This window comes from Malus sylvestris, chromosome 11 (genome assembly GCF_916048215.2).
Source record: "Malus sylvestris chromosome 11, drMalSylv7.2, whole genome shotgun sequence".
NCBI lineage: Eukaryota > Viridiplantae > Streptophyta > Magnoliopsida > Rosales > Rosaceae > Malus > Malus sylvestris.
This window is the reverse complement of record NC_062270.1, coordinates 7,181,428-7,208,951: the sequence shown is the minus strand read 5'-3', so window position 1 is coordinate 7,208,951 and position 27,524 is coordinate 7,181,428. Positions and strand designations below refer to the sequence as shown.

The 27,524-nt window shown below is 35.6% G+C and overlaps 2 protein-coding genes and 1 pseudogene across 2 annotated transcripts in view; 1 reads left to right on the top strand and 2 right to left on the bottom strand.

The window, feature by feature from the left end:
* LOC126589168 (disease resistance protein At4g27190-like) overlaps window positions 1–8,191 on the bottom strand; it is a 58,597-nt gene extending 50,406 nt beyond the window's left edge. Inside the window, exons 1-3 of the mRNA XM_050254397.1 lie at window positions 8,005–8,191; window positions 7,770–7,886; window positions 7,104–7,211 (exon numbers count right to left, since the gene is read on the bottom strand). The gene's annotated coding sequence lies outside the window, so the exon portion shown is untranslated. The remainder of the gene's footprint in view (window positions 1–7,103; window positions 7,212–7,769; window positions 7,887–8,004) is intronic.
* Window positions 8,192–9,613: 1,422 nt separating this feature from the next.
* LOC126589150 (18.5 kDa class I heat shock protein-like) overlaps window positions 9,614–27,524 on the top strand; it is a 31,862-nt gene continuing 13,951 nt past the window's right edge. Inside the window, exon 1 of the mRNA XM_050254379.1 lies at window positions 9,614–11,314. Coding sequence (XP_050110336.1) covers window positions 9,710–10,192 — 483 coding nt within the window. The 5' untranslated portion in view covers window positions 9,614–9,709 and the 3' untranslated portion in view covers window positions 10,193–11,314. The remainder of the gene's footprint in view (window positions 11,315–27,524) is intronic.
* LOC126589100 (probable disease resistance protein At4g27220) lies at window positions 18,181–26,445 on the bottom strand (annotated as a pseudogene).

The following is a 27,524-nucleotide window of genomic DNA, read 5'->3' as shown; positions in this document are numbered from 1 at the left end:
GCTGACTACAGCTTCGTTTTGAAGGCAAATATGGCTTTTGAGCAGAGTTTGGGCTTGTATTTGTTTGTTTGATTGAGTGTCCTTATTCTTGCCTTCTCTTCCTCCTTTTATAGACAACTTGGTTTGGCCTCCTGTAGCAGCAGCTTTGCCCGAATGCGGTTTAAGGGTAATGACTCATCAGCTTTTTTACATGTAATGCCACCATAAAGTACTTTATGGGTTGTGCAGTCTGATCAGTCTATACCACTTGGTCCTTGGGTAGGTAAGGAAGTGGTCCTTATGAATTGTATCAAGTCAGAAAAAGCCCTTCTCTGCTTTCCTAGGTTTCGGTCGGGCCTTGATCTTCTATTCCTTCAGGCCTCCTTTTGGGCCAGCTTCTATCTTGAGCCCAAAGTCAAGTTTTAATCCAAACAAATCCTACCTTTTCTAAACTTGGTAACCATGAAATGCACTTTGATGGAAATATTGCTTTTTCAAATATTCCTGCAGATTGATGCTCAACCCTTGGCGTTGTTTCCTGAAAAAGAAAAATCATTATCAGTTAAAGAAAAATTATACACCAACTTAAGCATTTCGTAACAATTTCAAATTTCCACAATTTGGTTGCCTCCTCATATCATAGAAATTGGAGAGTGGGACATACCTCTTGGTTGGAGTATAGCTTGTTGGCTTGGAAGAAACCAACCAAACTCGGTAGACCCCAGAGACTCAAATTGGTTAATTTATGGAAAGTTATCATATCGGCTTCCTCCTCATGTTTCTTCCCCTGCTTTGACACAATTTCTTCCATCTGATCACATTCATAAATATATAAATCTTCGAGTTGTACCAGGTTTCTCGCTAGTGATAGTGAAAATGCATATTTTAAGATACCACAATCTGCCAATTTTAGGAATCTTAGGTTGCTCAAAAAGCTATTTGCAAGCTGACTAACTGACTGTATGAGAGGAAAGAGTTTTTGCTGGGTCACACTTGTTCCATTTGCAAGATACTCGGTATTTGGACAATTCAAAACAAGCAAAATTTTCAAATCTTGAAATCCCTCTTGGTCTAAATCTGTGAGGACACGGAAATTCTTAACATTGCTCAAAATCAATTTTTTAGATTTTTTCAACAAAAGTCTAACTGCTTGACTCTCCAACTCCTTTGCATCACTTTCATCAATCACCAAACAATTTTCGAATGCATAAATTGTCATCTTCCAAAAACGCATTGCCCCAGTTCCAAAGCATATACCGAATCTTATTGTTGGGCTTTTCAAGACTCTGTCTTTTGGCAACAAGTGGATGACACTGGGTATATTTATGGCTAGAACCTTCAAATGATCAGACAGAGACATCACCTCAGAAATGCTTGCCATCCCCTTATCTTCTCTTCCTCTTCCAATTTCCCATTTCGTAAAGCTATTAAGCATATACAACTCTTCAAGTCTACATAAGCTGGAGAAGATACCATGTGGAATCACCGTAAGACGAAAGCAATCTGTCGTATCTAACAACCTTAACTGTTTAAGTCGTCCAATTTCCCTCGGCAACTCACGCAAGGAAACACAACCACGAAAGCTGAGGATTTCTAAATTCTCTAAACTCCCAATAACATTAGTAGACATGCCATCAATTTTAGACCTATCTAGGCACAAGGTTCGCAGGTTCTTCAGTACTCCTAGTGCAGTGGCGAAGCCAGGATTTCTCGAGGGGAGGGGCGAACTTAAAAGAATGCAAGGTTAAAGAAAAATGGCAACAACTAAATCTTTTTATATAGTAATGTCTTCCATAATTAATCAATACAAACAAATTACAATTGTTGCCGGCGAGGTTTCATGTCATGAAAACGTCGCATAATAGGCTCATTATCAATAAAAGCAAATACATCTTTCTCAATGTAAACAAGCATGCTATCACTCAACCAATCTCCCATTTTGTTATGTAATGGTGTTTTCACAATCTTCATAGCAGAAAAAGCTCTCTCCACCGAAACGGTTGCAACCGGTAACACCAAAGCCAATGTAAGAAGTTTATACACTAACATATAACTTTCAGACCTCCCGGTCTTCACTAACTCTTGTGCAAGATCACTAATTCCTCTCAATGATGAAAACTCACTATGCATCTTCATATTCATATCATGAATGTAATTGTCAAGTTGAATTGGAAGATTCATGAGGTCCATACGATCAAAATCTTGAGAATAAAGTTTGGCTAAATGAACAATTTTTGCTTTGTCAAAAGATGCAAAATTATTCACTGGACTCAAACAAGCCATACAAAGAAGTAACTCGGTGTTTACCTCATTGAAGCGATCATTCAACTCCTTTAGTTGCATATCAAAGACTTGAAAATAGAGGTCCACACGATAGTAATGGAAGTTTGTGATTTTTGGAGCTTTACGCCTTGATTTTCCAGGTACGAAATGCAAATCCTCCATGTTAGGAACGATAATATCATGCTCCTCAAAAAACTTTTCTACATCATGAAGCAAGTCCCCAAAGTCATCATCTCTCAAGGATTGTAGTCTTTGCTTGCATACTTCCACTAACGCCATTGCATTCACAATATCTTGATCTTTCTTTTGCAATGCTTGTGATAACTCATTTGTAATTCCCAATATAAGTCTCATCAAGAAAAGGTGAAATGCAAAATCAAAAGTTTGTATGTCTTTGAATAACCTAGTTGCTTCACCGAGATTATCTTGGTTGCGATCACTTTTAATCCATTCAACCACCTCCACCACGGCTTCAAACATAACAATAATACTAACTATAGTACCATAATGCGAGTTCCACCGTGTATCACATGGACGCATGAGACTCATTTCTTGATTTAACCCTTTACCCGTTTCAAGATTACCAAGATCAAGAGTTTTCTGAATTTGTTCTTGTTGTTTCTCTCTAAATGCATCACGACGCTTACACGATGATCCAATCAGATTCACCAAACTATTAGCATTAATGAAGAAATTGGCAACATCCTCATTTTCCTTTGCCACGAATACAAGAGCTAGTTGAAGTTGGTGTGCAAAACAATGAATATAAAATGCTTGAGGGTATTTGTTCAAAATCTTTGTTTTAAGACCATTCAACTCACCTTTCATATTGCTAGCTCCATCATAGCCTTGTCCTTGTAACTTAGACATACTCAAATTTGTTGTAGCAAACAATCTCTCAATGGCATCTTCAAGCGAGCTACTAGTTGTAGAGGAGACATGTTGAACACCCAAAAACTTTTCAATTGCTTCTCCTTTTTTATTCACATAACGCAATACCACCGCCATTTGCTCTTTAGTTGAAGAATCACGTGCTCCATCAACCAAAAGAGAAAAAAATGCACCTTCCATATCTTTAGTGATTGCACCTACAGTTTCAATGGCACAAGCACGGACAAGATCTTTTTGAATATCGGAAGAAGTATACTTAAGATTCTTAGGAGCATTCTCAAACACAACCTTCCTAACTTGTTCATTATGCTTGGAAAGAAATTGCATAAGCTCTAAATAATTGCCCCTATTGCTTGATTTCAACGATTCATCATGGCCACGAAAAGGTAAACCTTGTCCCAACAACCATCTTGTGTACTCAAGTGAGGCACTCAATAAAGTACGATAATTAATGTGAGCTTCATCGGTATGCTTAATCACAAATGTTTCAATGTGTTGTTTTGTGTCATCAAATCTCTAGCTTGTTATACAACTTTATTATGAAGACTTCCAACACCTCCCTCATGGACTCGAAGATTTTTGGGTCCTTTCTTCCAATTTGTAAACCCTATCTCAGTGAAGACATCACTTCCAGTGCTACCCATTTTATCAAAATCACATTTGAAAAGATAACAATAACGGCAAAATGCAGCATTTTTTGATATACTATACTCCAACCACTTAAACTTATCAAACCAACCAATGATAAAACATCGATTGTCGCTAACCTTTCTTGGCATGATGTGGTCTTTAGGTTGACAAGGATCATTTTGGAGATAGTGTCTACGAATTGCTTCACGATAATTAGGTGGATAATCAAGCATTCGACGTCTATGTGCAGGGTCTGCAGGAAGATTAGCCAATATTTCATCCAACTCAGTGGCCTCACTTTGTTGTGACCTACTTGGAATATTTGAAGGAGGACTTCTTGGAATATTTGAAGGAGGAGGAGGACTACTCGGAATATTTGAAGGAGGAGGACTACCCAAAATGTTTGAAGGAGGATTTAAGCACTGTTTCTTATAGTATCGTTCCATTACGTAACTGTAAAATGAAAAGAAATAAAAATTCTTAGACTCTATGAATACAACTAAGCAATTCAACTAATCATATTCATATGAATACAACTAAGTAATTTAACTAATCATATTCATATGAATACAACTAAGCAATTCAACTAATCATCCATCAAGATTCAAAGAATTCAAATTTTAATTTTCATCCTAAAAAATAATTTCATAATTTCATTCAAAATGTGGCTTATTACCAATAAGTTTAGTTAAAGATGATTTTTGACATGCCAATTTATCTATATGTACAATTATACATACACATGATTCTTCTAATTCCCAACAATTCGTATCAATAATTTCACCCTAAAAAATAATTTCACCCTAAAAAATAATTTCATAATTTGTATTAAATAACCATGACATGAATAATCAATAACTTATAACCATATCATTTGATTCACATAATTAAGGTAGGGATTATGCATTTAAAAATTAAAAAATTTACCTTTAAATAGTGATTGGAGCCGGCTCAATCTCATAGGAGAGGAGAGTGGCTCACTGGCTTGTGGAACAGAAATTAAAGAGGACTTTGTGGCTTTGGCTTGGCTGCTGGAGTTTGAGGAGCAAATTTGGCTGAGATGGATGGTGGCCCGCTCTGTGTGTGTTGATAATTGGTGAAGAAGACAAAAGAAAAGGATAGAAAAGAGTAAAGGCAGTGTGGATGGTGTGGGGGGGGGGGGGAGTACAGACAGAAAAAGATAATTGATGAAGAAGACAAAAGAAAAGGATAGAAAAGAGTAAAGGGGATGGTGTGTGTGTGGGGGGGGGGAGTACAGACAGAAAAAGAAATTTAGGGTTTGATTGGGGTGACACGCGGAAGCGGTCCCCCACCCCATTATAATTTTTTTTTAAATTCAACATCAAAACGGCGCCGTTTTGATTTAGCTTTTTAAATTTTTTTATACCAAGTCCAAAACGGCGTCGTTTTGGCCTGGTTTTTTTTAAAAAAAAATTATAATGCAATCTGCAGTGCAGATTGCCCAGAAAACCCAGAAAAACAGAGGGCTCTGCCTCTGCTGCGTTCCGGCGAGGCGCGCGAGGGGAGTGGCGAAGACCCGAGGTCCAGTGGTATTTCCCGGCGAGGGGAGTGGCGGCCGCCACTCCTCGCTCCCACGTGGCTTCGCCACTGTCCTAGTGGTCTTGATGAGCCTAGGTCTTTCATTTCCACCAAAGCTAAAACCTTCAGTTCTTTCATCGTATCACTAATGATGTCCATGCTACCTTCTGAAAAACGTCCTTTCATCTTTTGTAGAAGCTCAAGTTTTGGGCATTTCAAACCAACTGGAATCTCCAATTTGCCAACAAGTGAGATTGTAATGTAATGGTCATATGTAGCTAAATTTGGCCACCTTTTATTTTCAGCATTACTTATCAGAAATCCATGTGGATCTCTTGAAGCAATTGATATGGCAACATCACGAACTACGTCGTGCATTTTCGTAGCCTCGCTCACATAACTATCTAGCAACAAAAACCTTCTTTTTAGTTGGTAAACCAAAGAATGCACTCTATTTCTTGCATCTTCCAAAGTAACGATGCTGCTAAAATATCCTCGACCTCACCCATATCGAACCAAATACTCAATTGAAATATCATAATCTTCTGGAAATAAACAACAAAGTAAAAGACATGACCTGGCTTCATCACTCTCTAATCTATCATAACTCCATTTTATGCAAGAATAAACTTTGTCGTTCACTCCAGGGATATTCTCTGGCCTGGAATTACGCAGCTGATTAAGGGCATCATCCCATTCACGCTTGTTTTTCTTTTCTAGGGCTTTTCCAATAGTTACAATAGCAATAGGTAAACCTCCACATTCCTTCACGACATCTTCTGCAGTGGAACGTAAATCAGGATCATTGAAGGATTCACCTACCATTTCTCGAAAGAGCTCCTGTGATTCTTCTGTTGTTAAAGTCGGGACTGCAATAATTTGTTGACTTCCCATCCTGTTGCAGACTTCCGAATCTCTTGATGTCAACAAAATTTTGCACCCTTTATGAGTATCTCCATAAGGAAGCCCTATAGCCTCAAAATTAGGCTATGTCCATACATCATCTAATACAATGAGGATCCTCTTTATTTCCATGAGTCTCTCATGTAGCTTTCGTGCTCTTCCGGACTCGGATTCCACCTTAAATTCCAAGCCTATTTCGTCTGCAATTTCCGACTGGATCGTCCTAATACTTGGACTTTGAGACACAGTTGCCATTACAATCTTATCAAACAGGTTCAGTTTTGCCAATCTTGTGATGATTTCTTTTACCATTGTGGTTTTACCCACGCCCCCCATTCCACAAATCCCAATCATTCGTACTTCTACCCTCTTCAAACCCTCTATCACCTCATTCATGTTTGCCCTTCTGGACTTAAAATCCTTAAAACCTTTTTCGAATGTTGACCATATCTCTGGTGGAGGTGCAGGATTGGCCACATTTTCAAAGCCCTTGTTTTGGAGGTCAAGAACATCTTGTTTAATCTTATGCAAATTTGAAAAGCAACCAAGGAATTTAAAAAGGAAAAAAATAAAATAAAACAAATGAAAACCCTAGAATCATATACTTTTATTATTAATATGCAATGAAATCAAGATATTAAAATTTGTTTTTAATCTAACATATGTTACTAGGGATATTTTAAACATCTAAAAATACAAAATTATGTGAAGTCAAAACCTAATCAATAAAATTGTTGATCTGGATCCTGAAATAGAATATCTGGTGGGCACTAGATTGTAAAACTAACATTTTAGTTTCTTAGTCAAGCAGGATAAAAACAAACGCCTAAAACAACAAATATTGGACAGAAATAGAGTTTTCGAGAAGTACTACATACCTGTATCGTAAATCAACGCAATGCAATTGTCCAACAGAGTAAAATTGAAAATTTTGAAATCTATGCCTTGTTCAGCAACAAATCATATGTCTGGTACTGGTAGTGGTGCTTCACGAATTTGCAAGAAAATTTGAATGTTGAATGTTAGCATGCACAAGGAGGAAAGATGATGCACATCAATGCAAATATAAGAACAGATAACTTCAATGGGGAAGAGTTAATAAGAGCTTTCTAACAATATAAATAGGAGAAGTGAAAAAAAATATATATGTAAAAAACCCGAAGGCCCTTTTTTTTTCTCAAGAGGTAAAGTCAATGAGTTTTTGTTAGGAAAATATACTATGATGAGTTTTAGTTAAAGAAAATTGAATTTCAAGGGGTAAATTCATATTTTCAATTAATGGTTTCAGTGCATGTGTATATTTATTTACTCTTTATTATTTTACAGCATATAAATTTCTAATAGTTTACATTTCACCACCATATAGTAGATGTGTTTTCAAACTTTTTGTATTGAGTGAGAAAAGTAAAAATTCGATTATGGGGGGGGGGGGATTAGCTCAATTTCAGTTGACGTGGATGAACATCAAAATGCATAAACATATAGTACAAACACCTAAAACAACAAATATTGAAAAGAAATGAAGTTTCTAAGAACATACGTACCTATATTGTAATCAACCAAATGCAACTAACCGGTAGGGAAAAAAAATGAAATTGTGAAATCTATGCCTTGTTCAACAACAATATGTCTAGTGCTGGATCTGGTACTTCACGAATTTGCTAGAAAATATATTGTAAAACCAAACACTTTTGTTTCTTAGTCACACATGGGTAAAAATAAACACCTAAAACAACAAATATTGAAAAGAAATAAAGTTTCCAAGATGTACATACGTACCTGTATTGTAAATCAACCCAATGCAACAGTTCGCTAGAGTAAAAGTGAAATTTTGAAATCTATGCCTTATTCAACAACAACTCATGTGTCTGGTGCTGACATTGTTACTTCATGAATTTGCTAGAAAATATGAATGTTGAATGGTATCATGCACAAGGAGGACATATTATGTTACCTCAGCAATGCAATGAGCATATAACTTCAATGGGGAAAGGTTAATAAGAGTTCTCTAACAATATAAATAGAGAAGCAAAAAAAAATATTTAACGAGCATTACCTCAAGAGGAGGTGATTCTGAAGTAAGGTATTTTCATTCTTTTTTAACAAGAAAAAGACAAAGGGAAAGAGAATGGGATGCATTGCTTTCGAACCCATTTTGTATTTCTCTTTATCAAGAAAAAAGTGAAAAAGATTTGGATACTTTGCTTACGAACCATATGGTACTTTCTTTAACAAAAAAAATAAAAAAAGAAGAAGGATAAAGTGAAAGAAAAATTGGATGCATTGCTTCCCAACCCCACATTCTCAAGGCACAATACATGGCTTGAGCCATCCTTATTCGTTCGTGGCATCACATTATTTTACGGTACAAACATCACAATTAGAATTGATAATCTATTTCGAACAATAGTAGGGCTACTATTAGTCGTAGCATATAAATTCTATACAAATTCGTTTGAAAGTGTTTTTTTTTTCTACCAGTTACAATTAAATGGAATCGAACTATGAACCAGCCTAATCCTAGTAACCCATTTTCCAACCTGGTATCACAAGCTATCAGAATGTCCACCTGCAAGGCACATCTAGGAAGACCATTGTTTCTGTGGTAATTTTTAAGAAACTCCTTCAAAAGCATACTATTGTCTCCAATTCGCCTGCCTGCGAAGAAAGCAAATTAAGAGCTGCTCACAATTGAGGGAAGGACATCCTAACCAACAAAATCTCAAAGCCATTTTTTTTTTAAATCTCAATTGTACGCCATGGGTCTTGCCTTTTGCTGCCTAGAAATCCTTTCTCCAGTTTTAGAAGCTTGGTTAACACTTTTCATTCAAACTGATCCAATCAAAGCTTTAAAATTTAAAATCGAATTTAAGATTTCTTACTCACAAATAAAAAAAAATATCATTAAAATATAATACTAAGTAACCATCATATTACTTAACTGTTGGTACGTAATTTGCTTGTTTGGGCTATAACTCCCTTTACCTTTAGATAAGCTACTTCATGAGATGTTAAATGTTATTGATATTTAGTTGATATTGTTAATTTAATGGAACTATTATTATTTATCAATAAGTCCAAATAATACATATCAAAGATTCAAACGCCCCGCTTATAACTTGCACAGTATCTTCAGTTTTAACCGTCCGATTAAATCGAACGGCCCATACAACCCCCACACTTAGGTTTTTGGGTCCACCATTCATCATCATGAAGTCAACCGTGTTGTGTGAGTAACTCACACAAACGTCGGATTATTCTTAAGCGTCCTGAGAAAGTTCCAATTATTCTCAAGCATCCTAGAAAGTTCGAGAAACTCACACATACTTTTCCAGCCTCATCCTCAAGTCTGTTCTAGAAAATTCTTCGGTTCCTTATAAATATATCAAATCCGCTATTTCTGCAATCAGTCCAGCAAAAGCAATATTTCTGTAATAATTCTCAAATTTCTCTGCATCCAAACCAACCCCATCGGTTTTTCAGAATGTCGCTAATTCCCAACTCCGGACGAGGAAGCAGCAGCGTCTTCGACCCATTCTCCCTCAATCTGTGGGACCCTTTCAAGGATTTCCCGTTCCCTTCCTCCTCATCACTCTCCGCATTTCCTGAATTTTCTCGGGAGAATTCGGCTTTTGTGAACACTAGGGTCGACTGGAAGGAGACCCCCGAAGCCCATGTGTTCAAGGCGGACGTTCCAGGGCTGAAAAAAGAGGAGGTGAAGGTGGAGGTGGAAGACGACAGGGTGCTTAAGATCAGCGGAGAGAGGAACGTGGAGAAGGAGGATATAAACGACAAGTGGCACAGAGTGGAGAGGAGCAGCGGCAAGTTCTTGAGGAGGTTTCAGCTTCCGGAGAACGCAAAGGTTGATCAGATTAAGGCTGCCATGGAGACTGGAGTTCTGAGTGTCACTGTTCCGAAGGCGGAGTTGAAGAACGTTGACGTCAGAGCCATTGAAATTTCTGGTTGAAATTGTGATATTTTTTTTTTTAAAGATTTTATCTATGATTATCTGCTCAGTCACAAATATGTATCAGAAATAAGAGTGCCAAAGTTATATCACGAATATGTATTTGATTTTGAGCACTTGTCCCTTTTAACTGTAGCAAGACGTAATGTACCTAGGATTCATGGTCGTAGTCCCACCATTTCTAATGGAGTACCCAAATGCCGCGGTGTGATTGTTGGTTATGTTGCTTCTCAAGACTTCGAGCTACTTTCTTTGTACAGGGTAATGATACAACGGAGATGCAGATGGATGCATTATGATCAATAAATGTCGAAATTCCAACAAGATTTCAATAACGATAAAAGCCACAAATAATGCATCCATCTGCATCATGATTGCAGCTGCATCATGATCATCTCTTGGCTGTTCTTGAACTCAGCTTTGAGATCGGCGAGCATGGTTTCCAAAGTCGACACTCGCGATTCCATGGTGTTCCGGGGTCGGCGAGGCATACAACAATGAAGGATTGAGAGGAATCGACACTGGCTGATACCAATGTTAAAACCTTGCTCGACTTCTTCACAATTGCATAGTACTTTCTTGTATTACACAGAGATTATTCCAATGACCCCCTCCCAATTACAACCGACTTCCTTTGATGTAAACTACTTAGCTTCCTCTGTAAGCTATCATCCGACAACTTACAACCATCTTATCTACTACTAGAGCATCTCAACCTTACATTTGTCATATTGAGATGATGACAAGTGGCATCCTAACATACTTCAAACTATGATCTTACTATGGGCATGCTACAACAGAGACCATCTTGATAGTGTTTAGGTTTCTGCTTCCGTGAGTTCAGCTTATTCGAATGATTACTTGCTAATTAGCTTCTTTCTTTTGATGTAATTGTCACAATTGTTCTTATCATTTTGCTTCTTACTGGAATGCTAAATGAGGCAGATCACGTATATAGTAGAATGCGTATGCTCATATGAAATACGAGAAAATCTAGTAAAAGAACAAATCTTGTAGTCACCAATATTACAGTCCATCTGAACTCAAACATATCGATCGTTCTACGTTTATAGTTTTTACAGTCACACGTTCTGTGGCATTTACATTAGTGGAAAGTGCGAGGTCCAATGCAAACTAAAGGAAGTGTGTTTGTATGCAAGAATTGAGCTCCTAGGTCGAAAAGTTGATATCTTGTGTGCCATGTATTTTTTATGTATGCTTCTAATAAAGATGTAAATGTTTACATTATGCATATGGATTAGTAAATGATGATGAGCATTTGCATTCTTTGATTCCGTCACAAGTTTATTTCGCTTATATATTTGGGAGATTTTCTCTCCTCGAAGGATGATAATTTGGTAAAGTTCTTAGGACCTTGCACGCTATACCCTCTGCAAAGGAAATATCCAAACTTAGGCTACAGGAAATATAATCTAGATAAGCTGCATCATAGATGGATTGGTCAAGGCTGACTTGCTTGGTAACCAGGATGAGGAGAAGATATGCAAGAACAGAAAGCTAGTTCAAATTTCATTTTACTCATCATGGTAAGCAAATGGAACGACATCTTGACGACATGACTTTTTTCCAGAAACAGAAATAGAAGATTGATGGCCTTTGAAATCACTTACAGTGATTGTATAGCATTTTCCTCTATATTTTTTATATTTGTATGCTGTTGGTTACACTTCATTATGTTTGTTCAAAATCCTCATGGTACGTTTCTTCATTATGTTGCCTTATGGTTGTAATTACTTGTCTTGTCTGACTGATATGTTATTTTCTGCCTATGCATAATTTTATTTATTTGATTTGCAGAACCTGCGAGATCTGTGGAGTACCTGCATTCAACATTTCCAGTGGCCAGATAAACGGGGCAAATAGCAGTACTGCCACAGCCGCATCAGTACCAGCACCCATGATCCAGGTTGAAACCTGAACCATGTGGCATGGCCGCTGCATTATGAATTTCCTTCTTGCCTGCATGATCCTTGCCTTCGTAATTTCATGGCTTTTTCACTTCAAAGTGCTTTCATGAACACCAGCAGGGGAAAGAAAAACGCTTCTGTGAATGTGTGGGGGTAAGTTGCAGTTCCAATCATCGTCTTGCTTGTGCTGCTACGTTGCTGTACCCATTCCTACTTTGTCGTACACACGCTCTCCGCCCTTCGTAATATAATATTCTACACGGATATCTATAACAAGTATATCATTTTTGGATAAATAGGGGTGACAACTTGTTTCCATTTGCAGTGCGTAGTCTAGCACATATTTTGCGTATGTGAATCTTATTTGTACAGTTAAGGACTCCCTAGTGTGGAAAGATTCGGAGGAGATGCTGGTCAAGCCCTCGTACCTGTAAATTGTGAAGCATTGCTAATGAAAGCTACCGGCACAATGTGAAAGTATGTATTTTCTCAATGATCCTTGTAATACACAGGTTACCGGCACAAATGTCGTCAATTTGAAATCTTCGATCCATTCAAATGGTATGGCATTATTGAATATTATATGATTCACTAGGTAACGATGAGTTTTGAGAGCACGAGAAAAAACTCTTAACTGCTTAAGTTACGAGTCATCTGTTAAAACTTGAAATGAATCGAGAACAAACGATTGTTATTCGGCGAACATCAAAACACATTTCCATGAGTTTAAACAACCCCCTTAATAATCTTATACCTTGATTTTTTTTCGGCATGAGAAGGTATTAGATATGCAAAATCAATGTGGATTCACGTTTTTTCCTCTCAAATCCTTGGTTGTTAGCAAACATACAATGAGAATGATATTCATTTCTTGTAAGCAAACATAATACGAGTTTTTCTTTTAATTGGATGATAGTTTGCACGAAGAAATCTAAATCATTTGAATGAATATTCAAACTATAGCATAACAAAATATACATACTACTTTAATCAACTAAACCTGAGCCCCAATGAACTAGAAGTTAGAAAAGAAAAAAAAATCCAAAAAATAAGAAAGAAAAGGACAAATATATACGGCTGCCCAGTGCCCACCATATAGGGCCTTTGTGAAATTATACACTACTTGTGGTGGAAGGAGAAAAGAAAGGGCAAAATCCACTAACTTTTCCGGTTGAAAGTCCCCCCTAAAATAAAAAAAGGAAAAGTAATAAAAAATGTTTGAAAAATTTGAGTTTTAATGATAATGACAAAATAAAGGGTAAAGTGAATAATAACAAGATTGATTTTTTACTGTAAAAATGTAATTTTTCGTTAAAATAACAAAACAAAACCGTCCATCCCATATACACGCTATATTAACTCCTAAAACCCTAATTCGCACATTATTAGCTCAGTGGGATTTTTATTTTGCTCCTGCCTTGGCTTCAAATCGGACGCTTAAACCCCTCTGCATTTACAGCTACCACTTTCAGCGCGTTCGATTCCATCCCGCCGAGTAAGATAACTTAAACCCTCTCTGCTAATTCATTCGGTTTCGAAGAAGTTTGTGTAAATTAATTTGCGAATTGTTCAGGTTCTAATGGCTGCCCCCAACAATGCGCCGACGGTTTTGGACAAGGAACAGGTAAGTACCCTTTTGCTTCATTGTTCCGAAGTTTTTACTTTTTGTTCTCTAAAAATGAATTCAAGTTTTAGATTGGATTTAATGCATGCCCAAGACTGGATTTTGGGGAAAGTTTTGGAAATTCATGGTTAGATTGTTCAATTGGTGTTGGGAATCTGGGTGTTCTGTGAGTTTGGGCGTAATCGAATTGGGTCTTATTTGTCTAATTGATCAATAATGGCGGTGTTTTGACATTAGTAAAAGTGAAACGTGGATATTTCTTGAGAGTTAGGAAGCAACAAGATGGTTAATTTTTACTCTGGTGTGATGGATTTTCTGTTCTTTGGTTTTGAATTATTGTTCTAAATTCGTGTTTTTCAAATAATCTCTGGTGGGTTTTCGAAAGACCTTAATTTGGTTTTAAACAAGTGTGCAACTTTTTGGTATGGCAGAGAAGGAGATGGAATACAGGGTTGAGTTGTTCAACAAGTTTTTGACGGCATTGTTAAACATCACGGCATATTAATCTAGTTTTTTGAAAGTTGGGTTTGTGCAAGGCTTATTATCTGAATAATTTAAGCTTGTCTCCTAGTTAGAGCAATTCTTTAGGGCCTTCTCGTTCACTATTATTTGTTTGTTTATTTTGACTTTCACCTGTGTCACTTCTATTTCCGTTGGAGATCATACTTTGTTCTGATGAGCATGTATGATTGTGCGCAAAAGAACGAATGATATATCTGAAGCTACATTATCTGGTAGTCTTGTGGCTTCAGTTTGTGAGCACTAGAGTACTTCTCACCCTTGTGTTATACACTTAGACTACCACATCTCGTTAGGTTGTGCATTTTTAGTTAGGTATATGCAATTTTCTATCTGTGATACTTTAGCTTCCGAGTTATTCGGTTTTCATTTCTTTGTTTAATTGGTTCATTTATGCAGGCTCACCGTGGAATGTCCTCGACCCAAGAAGTAAAAATGATCTTCTCCTCGTGGAAAGTCCTCTGATGTAAGTTCTTTTTCCAAAATTTCAACTTTCAGTTTCAGGATTGATTCTTGATTTCAAACTTTTATTTGATTTTTCTGCCTGAATGCCGGAGATGAGATTTGTGGTAATTCTGTGAAGTTGTTGAAACCCCTAACAATCACATTGATGTGAAAATGTGGTAGGAAATTGCATAGCCTGATTCCTTGTTTATTCTTTTGTGGCTTTCTAGCTTGTCACTAGAGTCATAAGATTTGGTTTAATTGGTAGAGCAATATTGTATGCAATATTTCCAGGACCAGAGATGAGTTCTTTCGCATCTCCCCAATCTTTTGCATTTCTTAATGTTATTTTCCTTGCCATAACCTGTGTTTTGTTTGGGGTAAACATGCTATAGAAATAGAATACATATCTTCAGTGAGCGTTCTGTTTCTCCAAAAACTCTTGGATGTCTTCTAGGTCTCAACCGTTTGGTGTCATACTATTGCGACGTGGTCAAATTATCTCTTGAAGTTGCTTGAAATTACCTTTTTGGTAGACAAGGCTCCTCAAGGGAGAGCTAGCTGGAGCTGTCAGTGGACATTTATTTGAGAAATGTTTTTCTTTATCAAATATTAAGCATGCCTAGATACATATGATTTCCGTTACGTTTAGGGGAAGAATAGATTTTATGAATTAATACCAGACCTTACAGTGTATGAACATATTCAGCTTACACTAGCTAGCCATAACTAGTGTTTGATAATATTATTTAGCTTACACGTGTATAGTCAATATTATATTCAGCTTGTCCATACTACAAACATGTCATTCCGCATATGTGTATGGTTAATATTAAAGAATATTCAACTTGTCCATGCTACGGACATGTTATTCAGCTTACACGTGTATGATTTATACTACAGTATAGTCATCTTGTCCCTACTGTGAGCATGCCCATTCAGCTTACACTAGCTACGGCTAGTGTATGATTATAGTTTTCAGCTTACACTAGCTACAGCTAATGTATGGTTTTATCTTCAGTTTACACTAGCGTGTATGGTTAAATTTTCAGCTTACACTGGTTATCACTAGTGTATGAAATTGTATGCTATACCACCAGTAAGTATATTGGAGTATACGTGCATGTAGTAGAGGGTTGATAACCAATAAGGTGTCGGGGATGTGGTTTTGAAATAATTATAACTTTTTCAGCAGGTTTTAAATTTGGGGGCCAAAACCTAATTCCATAGGAAACTATGCCGATTTTTCAGTAGATCATTTGAAGTTATTTTATTAAAGGGAGACTTTGGATGCGGTCCCTAGTTATGAACAGTCTTTGACTGAAACCTTGTTGGTTTTCAATTTTTGATCAAAGTCCCTGAAATTAATTGATAATTTATTTCTATGTACGTTACTATATTTTTTAAATTAAAAATTAAAATTTATAGTTGTTTATAGTAATGAGATTTTAAATAAAAAACCATAATTTGTGGGATTAAAAATATTAAAATATAAATATACTATTGTGTGTGTGTGTGTAAACATGGGTACATTCATAAAAAATAACCAAAAAATTATTGTATCAAAACATGGGTACATTCTTCAAAATGGGTACATTTAGCAAAAATAAAAATGGGTACAATACAAATAAAACTTTAAAAAATATGGGCACAAAAAGAAATTAATATATGGGTACAAATTAAAACTGAAAGGAAAATTGGTACAAATTAAAAAAGGGTTGCAAATTAAAAATGGGTACAAACTAAAAATAAAAATATATGATAAAAAATTTAGCCATAAATATAAATATACTAATTGTAACATTTTTAATATTAAATGAATATATTTAGAAATAAAAAATATTTTATTATTGAAATAATTAATGATATTATTAATACAAAGGACCTTGATCAAAAATTGAAAAGTAATAAGGTTTTAATCAATAGAGTAGTAAAAATAAGGATGAAAACCTAATTACTCCTTTATTAAATTATATTTGCATGCACGTTATGGCTACATCACTTTCCGGATACCTTATTGGTGTCCACCTTGACGTCCCCATAGGCAGTCGAGAGATGAATTCAAACAGTAATAATCGCAATCGAAATTAATTATACATATAGTAAGCAACGGAAACAGTATCTTTAGAATGAAATTCTGGTGCAACAAATGACATTTTATTGGTTTGTACATATGAAAGTAAGCGAATAGCCGAAGCCACAACCTTTTGTGATTGTTAACATCATCGTTATATGGTGTCTAGTAGAATTCCGTCAGCTTCATTCTTCTCGGTATTAGAAATAAAAGAGAGATGTTTTCTTGAGATATAATTCGAGTTTCCAAAAAAAAAAAAGAAAAAAAAAACATACTTTAGTGTGCGCATATGCACACATAAGTGATTACGTAAATATTCCTTAGAGTGGCATTGAGGTCCCCATCCATTCAGCCACTCCCAACAAAGTGCGTACTTGCAATCGGGGATGTGTGGCAATGAGCTTTGGAGCTAATAGGCTTAAGTTTTGCACGTCAGTAACCGCCAATAACTCCAAAGACGGCAACTTCAAAGTATAAGTTTCACCATAAAAATACTTGAGTTTTGGCCGACATTTAATTAGTTGAAAAATCACTTCCATCGAACTACAGTTAATTAGAGTAAGATTTTCGAGATTATCATCATCATTTGAGTCCTCAAGATTAGGTTGTATAACCTAGAAAATTAAACACGATCAACAAGATGATACAATACCAATTAAAAGATGTACTTATAGAGGTTAATTGAACCTGATTTAAAAGATGTACTTATAGTGATTGTATAGCGTTCTTTTCTATATTTTTGATATTTGTATGCTGTTGGTTACACTTCATTATGTTTGTTCAAAATCCTCATGGTATGTTTCTTCATTGTGTTGTGTTATGGTTGCAATTACTTGTCTTGCCTGACTGACATGTTATTTCTGCGTATGTATTTTTCTTTCTTACCTCAATCTGGTCTTGTTTTCGCATGAAGTTTATTTTCGTCCACGGGTCACCACCGGCCGTCAAATTACATATCCAGACTCCTCTTTCCGTCCTCTTACCAACTCCCAAGTTAGTTTGTACAGATTCGTAGCCAAATTTCCTCAATTTTAGATCAAAGAAACGGTCACTGCAGTTTTCCGGCCAATATTCTCGACCCAAGAGGTACAAATGATCCTGTCCCAGTGGGCTGTCCTCCGATGTAAGTTCTTTTCCAAAATTTCAACTTTCAGTTTTGGGATCGATTCTTGATTTCAAATTTTTATTCGATTTGTGTTGATTGTTCTGTCTGTGATATTTTTGGAGCCCCTAGATTGAACTCTTTTGCATATGTATTATAAAATTCATGGAAAGAATGTGAAAATGTGGTAGGAAATTAGAAAATGGGGGCCAAAATCATGTTATGATGAAGGCAATTGCGTAGCCTGATTCCGTGTTTATTCATAATGCTTGTAGTTTGAGTGTTTGCAAGTTTGAGTAGTGTAAAGTTTTTCTTGTTTTAATCTTATTCATTTATTTTTACATAAGCATTTCTCATTTCTTCGGGCAAATAAACAAACATTAATAATGCGAACTTAGATACAAACAGTAACAATCACACTCGAAATTTATTATACATGCATAAAATAAGCAACATAAATAGTATTTTTGGAATGAAAGTCTGATGCAACAAATGACATTTTATTGGTTTGTACTTATGAGATGGTAAACGAATTGTTGAAGCCACAACCTTCTTTGAATTGTTGTCCTGCATGCATTGGAGAATATTAGAAATCACTGAAACTCAAATAAGTTGAAACGGTTATGCTTATTGTATATGTGTTTCCGAAAATAGCAGTTTTTACTAAGCCTAGAAGAAGTTGAAGATGGAGACATGTTAACCTTTGTGCTTGATCAATTAATTGTGTTCGTCCTCCCTGTCGATTTCATCATCTTCACCCTTCCTGTGTTAGAAATGAAAGACAGAAGTTTTCTTGAGATATAATTGAGTTTTCAAAAGAAGAAAAACATATCTAAATACACTCTAGTGTGCACATACGCACATACATATATACATATATGTGTGTGTGTGTGTGTGTGTGTATGGTTTTTGACTAAATTTTGATTACACTTTCGTCAAACTAAATCTGAACTGTTGATTATGCTTTGCCTAAATTTGTTGTCGAATTTTTTGTGGTGTTTGCCATAAATGATTGGAAATTAAAAACCTTATATTAAAGCATACCTTGTGACGTAAATATTCCTTAGAGTGGCATTGAGGTCCCCCTTCCATTCAGCCACTCCCAACGCGGTGCGTACTTGCAATCGGGGATGTGTGGCAATAAGCTTTGGAGCTAATAGGCTTAAGTTTTGCACGTCATCAAACTCCAATAACTCCAAAGACGGCAACTTCAAAGTATTAGCTTCACCACAAAAATACTTGAGTTTTGGCAGACTTTCAAGCTTTATGGACTTCACTTTAGGTAATGTAATTGTTTCATCAGTTTCTTCTTCTGCGGCAACGATTTCTTCCATCTTCTCACAGTTATGAACTTCTATGTCCTCTATACTCACGAGAAGTTTGACTATGGACGATGAAAACAAGTATTTCAACTGGTTGCAAAAACCAACCTCCAGCGATTTCAAGTTTCCGAAGCTGCTTCCTGTCAACATCGGTTGTGAACTACCCGTCTCCCAAACACGCGTTAAACCTGGCAATCTATCTAACCGCAAGGAACTCAATTTATTGAATGCTTCAATGGAGTGACTACTTTCTTCATGCTTCGGTCCCTTGAGTTGGAAAATCACTTCCATCGAATTACAGTCACTTACAGTAAGATTTTCGAGATTATTATTATCATTTGAGTCCTCAAGATTAGTTGGTGTAACCTAGAAAATTAAGCACGATCAACAAGATGATACAATACTGATTAAAAGTTGTACTTATAGAGGTTAATTGAACCTGATTTAAAAGCTTACCTCCAGGTTAATTGGACGTGGCAATATTTCAATGGGGCGGTGGGCGTTTGGTCTTGAATATGGTGCGCATCCACATCCAGCAGGGCACCAATTTGATGAACGTGTTGGAGAAGTGCTGAAATCATGACTTGTTGAATCCTTCTTCAAGTTATTCTCCAACTTCTTTCTTTGTGGAATTACAGCACCCAATGTCTTCAAATTTTCACATCTTTTCACGTGCATTTTTTTTGTGGATGACCATAGAAATGTAAATCCCTCTGGACAAAGACTTGTGAGACGAGGCAGGTCTTCTAGTTCAAATGTGTTCAGTTTCGGAAACAAAATCATGTATATTGTCGCCTCTTCTTCATTTTGCTCTGTGATTCTGACTATAGTTTCCATGTTCGGACATTTTGCTATCTTTACCTCTTCAAGATTCAAAAGTTCCCAGGCAATTAAATGCGAGAACACATATTCTAGACCACAACATTCTCTCATTTCCAAATATCTCAAATTTCGGAAACCCTGAAATCCAGATGGAATGTTTTTCCACAAATGTGTAAATGTACAATAAAATATCTTCAACTTACGTAGCTGTGGAAATGTTGGAGCTGTCTGCCCATCCATAACTATATGGATTTTCAAATCAAATAGCACGCCTTCAAACTTCATACGTCCCAATACTACCTCTTCTAAACTTGGTAACCATGAAATGCACTTTGATGGAAATATTGCTTTTTCAAATACGCCTGCAGATTGATGCTCAACCCTTGCCGTTGTTTCCTGAAAAAGAAAAATCATTATCAGTTAAACAATTTCAAATTTCCACATATCGGCTGCCTCCTCATATCATAGAGATTGGAGAGTGGGACATACCTCTTGGTTGGAGTATAGCTTCTTAGCTTGGAAGAAACCAACCAAACTCCCTAGACCCTCGAGAGTCAAATTGGTTAATTTATCGAAAGATATCATATCGGCTTCCTCCTCATGTTCCCTCCCCTGCTTCGACACAATTTCTTCCATTTGACCACATCCATCAATGTTTAATTCTTTGAGTTGTACCAAGTTTCTTGCTACTGATAATGAAAAGGCATATTTTAAGACACCACAAAATACCAATTCAAGGAATCTTAGGTTGGTCAAAAACCCACTTGTTCCATTTGCAAGATACTCGATATGTGGACAATTCCAAAGCTGCAAATCTTTCAAATCTTGAAATCCTTCTTGGTCTAAATCAGTGAGGACAGAGAAATTCTTAACCTCCGACAAATACAATTTTTTAGATTTTTCCAACAAAAGTCTGACTGCTTGACTCTCCTCCAACTCCCTTGCATCACTTTCACTAATCTCTAAACAATTTTCGAATGCATAAGTACTCATCTCCGAAAAATGCCTTCCCCATGTTGCACAGCGTATAAGGAATCTTATTGTTGGGCTTTTCAAGACTATGTCTTTTGTCAACAAGTGGATGACACTGGGTATCTCTATGGCTAGAACCTTCAAATGATCGGACAGAGACATCACCTCATAAATGCTTGCCATCCCCTTTTCTTCTCTTCCTCTTCCAATTTCCCATTCGTTAAAGCTATTAACCATTTACAACTCTTCAAGTCTACATAAGCTGGAGAAGATACCATGTGGAATCACCTCAAGTTCCTCGCAGTTTGTCGTATCTAACAACCTTAACTGTTTAAGTCGTCCAATTTCCCTCGGCAACTCACGCATGGAATAACAATCCCGAAAGCTGAGGATTTCTAAATTCTCCAAACTCCCAATAACATCAGTAGACGTGCCATCAACATTAGACCCATCTAGGCACAAGGTCCGCAGATTCTTCAGTGATCTTAATGAGACTCGGTTTTTCATTTCCATTCCCACCAAAGCTAAAACCTTCAGTTCTTTCATCGCCTTACAAATGTTGTTCATGCTACCTTCTGAAAAAAGTCCTTCCATCGTCTGTAGAAGCTCAAGTTTTGGGCATTTCAAACCAACTGGAATCTCCAAATCGCCAACAAGTGAGATTGTAGTGTAATGGTCATATGTAGCTAAATTTGGCCACCCTTTATTTTCAGCATCACTTCTTATCAAAAATCCTTTTTTATCACTTGAAGCAATCCATATGGCAACATCGCGAACTACGTCATGCATTTTTGTAGCCTCACTCTTGCCACTATCTAGCAACAAAAACCTTCTTTTTAGTTGGTCAACCAAAGAATGCACTCTATTTCTTGCATCTTCCAAAGTAACGCTGCTGCTAAAATATCCTCGACCCCACCCATATCGAACCAAATACTCAATTGGAATATCATAGTCTTCTGGAAATAAACAACAAAGTAAAAGACATGACCTAGCTTCATCACTCTCCAATCTATCATAACTCCATTGTATGCTAGAAAAAACTTTGTCATTCACTCCAGGGATGTTCACTGGGGTAGAATTTCGCAGCTGATTAAGGGCATCATCCCATTCATGCTTGTTTTTCTTTTCTAGGGCTTTTCCAACAGTTACAATTGCAATAGGTAAACCTCCACATTCCTTCAATACATCTTTTGCAGTGGAACGTAAATCAGGATCATTAAAGGATTTACCCACCATTTCTCAAAAGAGCTCCTGTGATTCTTCTGTTGTTAAAATCGGGACTGCAATAATTTGTTGACTTCGCATCCTGTTGCAAACGTCCGAATCTCGTGATGTCAACAAAACTTTACACCCTTCATGAGCATTTCCAGAAGGGGGTCCTATAGCCTCAAAATCAAGCACTGCCCAGACATCATCTAATACAATCAGGATCCTCTTTATTTCCATGAGTCTCCCATGTAGCCTTCGTGCTCTTCCGGACTGGGTTTCCTCCTTCAATTTCAAACCTATTTCCTCTGCAATTTCCAACTGGATCGTCCTAATACTTGGACTTTGAGACACAATTGCCATTACAATTGTATCAAACAGGTTTAGTTTTGCCAATCTTATGATGATTTCTTTCACCATTGTGGTTTTACCCACACCCCCCATTCCACAAATCCCGATCTTTCGTACTTCTTCCCTCTTAAAACCCTCTATCACCTCATTCATCTTTGCCCTTCTGGACTTAAAATCCTTAAAAACATTTTCGAATGTTGACCATATCTTTGGTGGAGGTGCAGGATGGGCCACATTTTCAAATCTTCCTTCGTTTTGGAGCTGAAGAACTTCTTGTTTAATCTTATAGGCTCTCCGACTCAAGCTCCATCGATACACACATCGCCTTTTCTTGTTAATTTCATCCTCAAACTGCAACACTTTTTTGACCATGTCGTCGTTCACATTATTTAGCCAACTCTGAACATCAGGTTTGATCCTTTCACTGTTCCTTTGGGCAGCATCTACCAATCCTTGCACTCCATCTTTCTTGTCAAAAAGCTTTTTTATCTCACCCTTAAGATTTTCCAGGTTGGAATGGTAATTAATCAAATAGCCAAACTCTGTTCCTATTGGTGTGACCAAGCACTCTCCAACTTTTGAGGCAATTGCAATTATAATTTCCATTTCCTTCTGAAATCAAGGACTACGGCTGGAATGCTTCTCTTTGTTGGTGGCTTTTTTAAGTCTCGCGCTCAGTGCTCTGATGCCTAAACCAAAGAAGCACCCCAACACAACATTAATAATCATATATTTTTGTCCTGTTTAAATATAAAGGGGGTGTATTCAATTAGGAATTTGAGAGATTTTAATTGATTTATAAATTTATGAATTTTTTTGGAGTTTACCTGATTTGTAGAGATTCCATGTAAAATTTTGATTCAATTCCCTCGAAATCTCATGGGGGAGAAGTGAGATTTGTGAATGCTTAAAATACACTACAAAATCTCTCCAATTCCCTCTAATTCCTCAACTTTTCTAAATTCTTTAAATTCTAATTCTAATTGAATACACCTGGAATGTTATAAACTTCTTTAAAATTCTAATTGAATACACCCAGATTTCTAAGGATTTTAATAAATTATCTTAAAATCCTGATTGAATACACATTGAATTTCAGAGAATCGCTTAAAATCCTGATTGAATACCCGTGGATTCATTAAGGATTTTAGTGATATTTCTATTTACTTGTAAGTTAAAGGCTTTATGTTCGATTCTTGCAAAAGATGAATTTAAACAACATTATTGTAAGCCTATTGTAAAGCTTACACCATACAGCAAGCAACGTGATATATCAGGTTTTTTCAATTATTTTATTTCTTTATATTTTTGATTTATTGTTTTTTCATTCATCCTTATCCCATTACCATAGACCCCACACCTCCTCTAGTTTTGTTTTTTTTTTTTTCAGCAACCCTCATGGTTCGTTTCAAAATTCAAGCGTCTCCTTCCTCCATCGCCTACTATTTATGACAGTTTTGAGCCCAGCTAGAAAACTTATCTATTTTTTTCTCTATCTTTATCTTTTGTTTGAGTTTTGTGTAGATCTTTGTTATTTTTCCTCTATGACTCATACTTAAGGCTTAAGCATCACTTAGTTCAAACCCGAAACGATATGAAGCCTTGCCACAAAGTCCCACCTGATGCTTATCAAATTATCTCTTTGTTATAATTTCTTCGTAAAAAATATTTTTTTCTCCTAAAATTAAAATATAATTTTACCTTCAAGATAATGAAAATGGTGGATGTTTATATTTTGAAATTATTATGTATACATTTTAGTGAGAGAATTATTTTGTATATATCGTTGATTGGTACGTTTAGTTTTAGTGTTGGTACGTTTAATTCTAGTTTATGGTACGTTTTATTTTAGTTTTGGTTATTTTAATTTTAATTTTTGGCACATATCATTGGTTGATAACTTAATAATATGTGTCTTTGTTTTGGATTAATAAAAATAATAAATTTGGTTTGAAGAAGGCTAGATTTCGGAGCTACTTTTTGAATAAATTGGTGGATCAATGGCACTTCATGTAATTTTGAATTTCAAAAAGAAGGACATTTTAGAAAACATGGCACCAAAATTGTAGAAAATAGTTTAATAAAAAAGTCTAAATGCTAGGGATGTTGCACCTAGATCAAAATTCCCCTTACTTATATCTATATATTTGAAATAATTGTAAATTAAATCTTGAACCAATTCACATTCTTCATCTTTAAGTAGGTACTTTAATCTACATAAAATAATTTCCCCATATCTATATGTGAAATGTAGGTAAAATAAATTTGAACCAAATCACATCCTTTATGTTGTAGGTAAATTATTTTGCATGTATTATTACATACATTAAGCACATTTGATTGTTATTATATATGTGTAGTAAAATAATTTACCCATATTTATATAGAATATAATTAAATAATTTTGAAAAAAAAAATAACATTCTTATATTTTGTTGGTAACTAATGCTCCCATATTTTGAAAACGGAAAAATTAAACCAAAAAAAAATCCTAATTTATGAAAATTTGAAAAGCAATTAGGGAATTTAAAAAGGAAAAAAAATAAAATAAAACAAATGAAAACCGTAGAATCATATACTTTTATTATTAATATGCAATGAAATCATGATATTAAAATTTGTTTTTAATCTGACATGAGTTACTAGGGATATTTTAAACATCTAAAAATACAAAATTGTGTGAAGTCAAAACCTAATCAATAAAATTGTTGAGCTGGATCCTGAAATAGAATATCTGGTGGGCACTAGATTATAAAACTAACATTTTAGTTTCTTAGTCAAGCAGGATAAAAACAAATGCCTAAAACAACAAATATTGGACAGAAATAGAGTTTTCGAGAAGTACTACATACCTGTATTGTAAATCAACGCAATGCAATTGTCCAACATAGTAAAATTGAAACTTTGAAATCTATGCCTTGTTCAGCAACAAATCATATGTCTGGTACTGGTAGTGGTGCTTCACGAATTTGCAAGAAAATTTGAATGTTGAATGTTAGCATGCACAAGGAGGAAAGATGATGCACATCAATGCAAATATATGAACAGATAACTTCAATGGGGAAGAGTTAATAAGAGCTTTCTAACAATATAAATAGGAGAAGTGAAAAAAAATATATATGTAAAAAACCCGAAGGCCCTTTTTTTTTCTCAAGAGGTAAAGTCAATGAGTTTTTGTTAGGAAAATATACTATGATGAGTTTTAGTTAAAGAAAATTGAATTTCAATGGGTAAAGTTATATTTTCAATTGACAGTTTCACTGCATGTGTATATTTATTTACTCATTATTATTTTACAGCATACAAATTTCTAATAGTTTACATTTCACCACCATATAGCAGACATGATTTAAAACTTTTTGTATTGAGTGAGAAAAGTAAAAATTCGATTATAAGGGGGGGATTAGCTCAATTTCAGTTGACGTGGATGAACATCAAAATGCATAAACATATAGTACAAACACCTAAAACAACAAATATTGAAAAGAAATGAAGTTTCTAAGAACATACGTACCTATATTGTAATCAACCAAATGCAACTAACCGGTAGGGAAAAAAAATGAAATTGTGAAATCTATGCCTTGTTCAACAACAATATGTCTAGTGCTGGATCTGGTACTTCACGAATTTGCTAGAAAATATATTGTAAAACCAAACACTTTTGTTTCTTAGTCACACATGGGTAAAAATAAACACCTAAAACAACAAATATTGAAAAGAAATAAAGTTTCCAAGATGTACATACGTACCTGTATTGTAAATCAACCCAATGCAACAGTTCGCTAGAGTAAAAGTGAAATTTTGAAATCTATGCCTTATTCAACAACAACTCATGTGTCTGGTGCTGACATTGTTACTTCATGAATTTGCTAGAAAAAATGAATGTTGAATGGTATCATGCACAAGGAGGACATATTATGTTACCTCAGCAATGCAATGAGCATATAACTTCAATGGGGAAAGGTTAATAAGAGTTCTCTAACAATATAAATAGAGAAGCAAAAAAAAATATTTAACGAGCATTACCTCAAGAGGAGGTGATTCTGAAGTAAGGTATTTTCATTCTTTTTTAACAAGAAAAAGACAAAGGGAAAGAGAATGGGATGCATTGCTTTCGAACCCATTTTGTATTTCTCTTTATCAAGAAAAAAGTGAAAAAGATTTGGATACTTTGCTTACGAACCATATGGTACTTTCTTAACAAAAAAGAAGAAGGATAAAGTGAAAGAAAAATTGGATGCATTGCTTCCCAACCCCACATTCTCAAGGCACAATACATGGCTTGAGCCATCCTCATTCGTTCGAGGCATCACATTATTTTACAGTACAAACATCACAATTAGAATTGGTAATCTATTTCGAACAATAGTAGGGCTACTATTAGTCGTAGCATATAAATTCTATACAAATTTGTTTGAAAGTGTTTTTTTAAGAAACTCCTTCAAAAGCATACTATTGTCTCCAATTCGCCTGCCTGCGAAGAAAGCATATTAAGAGCTGCTCACAATTGAGGGAAGGACATCCTAACCAACAAATCTCAAAGCCATTTTTTTTAAATCTCAATTGTACGCCATGGGTCTTGCCTTTTGCTGCCTAGAAATCCTTTCTCCAGTTTTAGAAGCTTGGTTAAAACTTTTCATTCAAACTGATCCAATCAGAGCTTTAAAATCTAAAAACTCACAAAAATGTTTTGCGCATGGAAAGTGAGACAGAGGAGAGAGAAGACGGGATGTAGGTGTAGAGAGACGAAGAGGGAGAAGTGAGAAAGGGGCTTGGCAATGGTATGATACCGCGTGAAAATATATAGAGTGAAATGACAAGTAACAGAAAAATAATATAACTTTCACATTCGAACATGAAACCTAATGAACTTTACCAAAAAGTTTAAATCTAAATTTTTACTACAAAAGCTGTTTTCCGATTATCCTCACTTAATATTATTTTCAAACGCGTAAATCCAAATTTGTA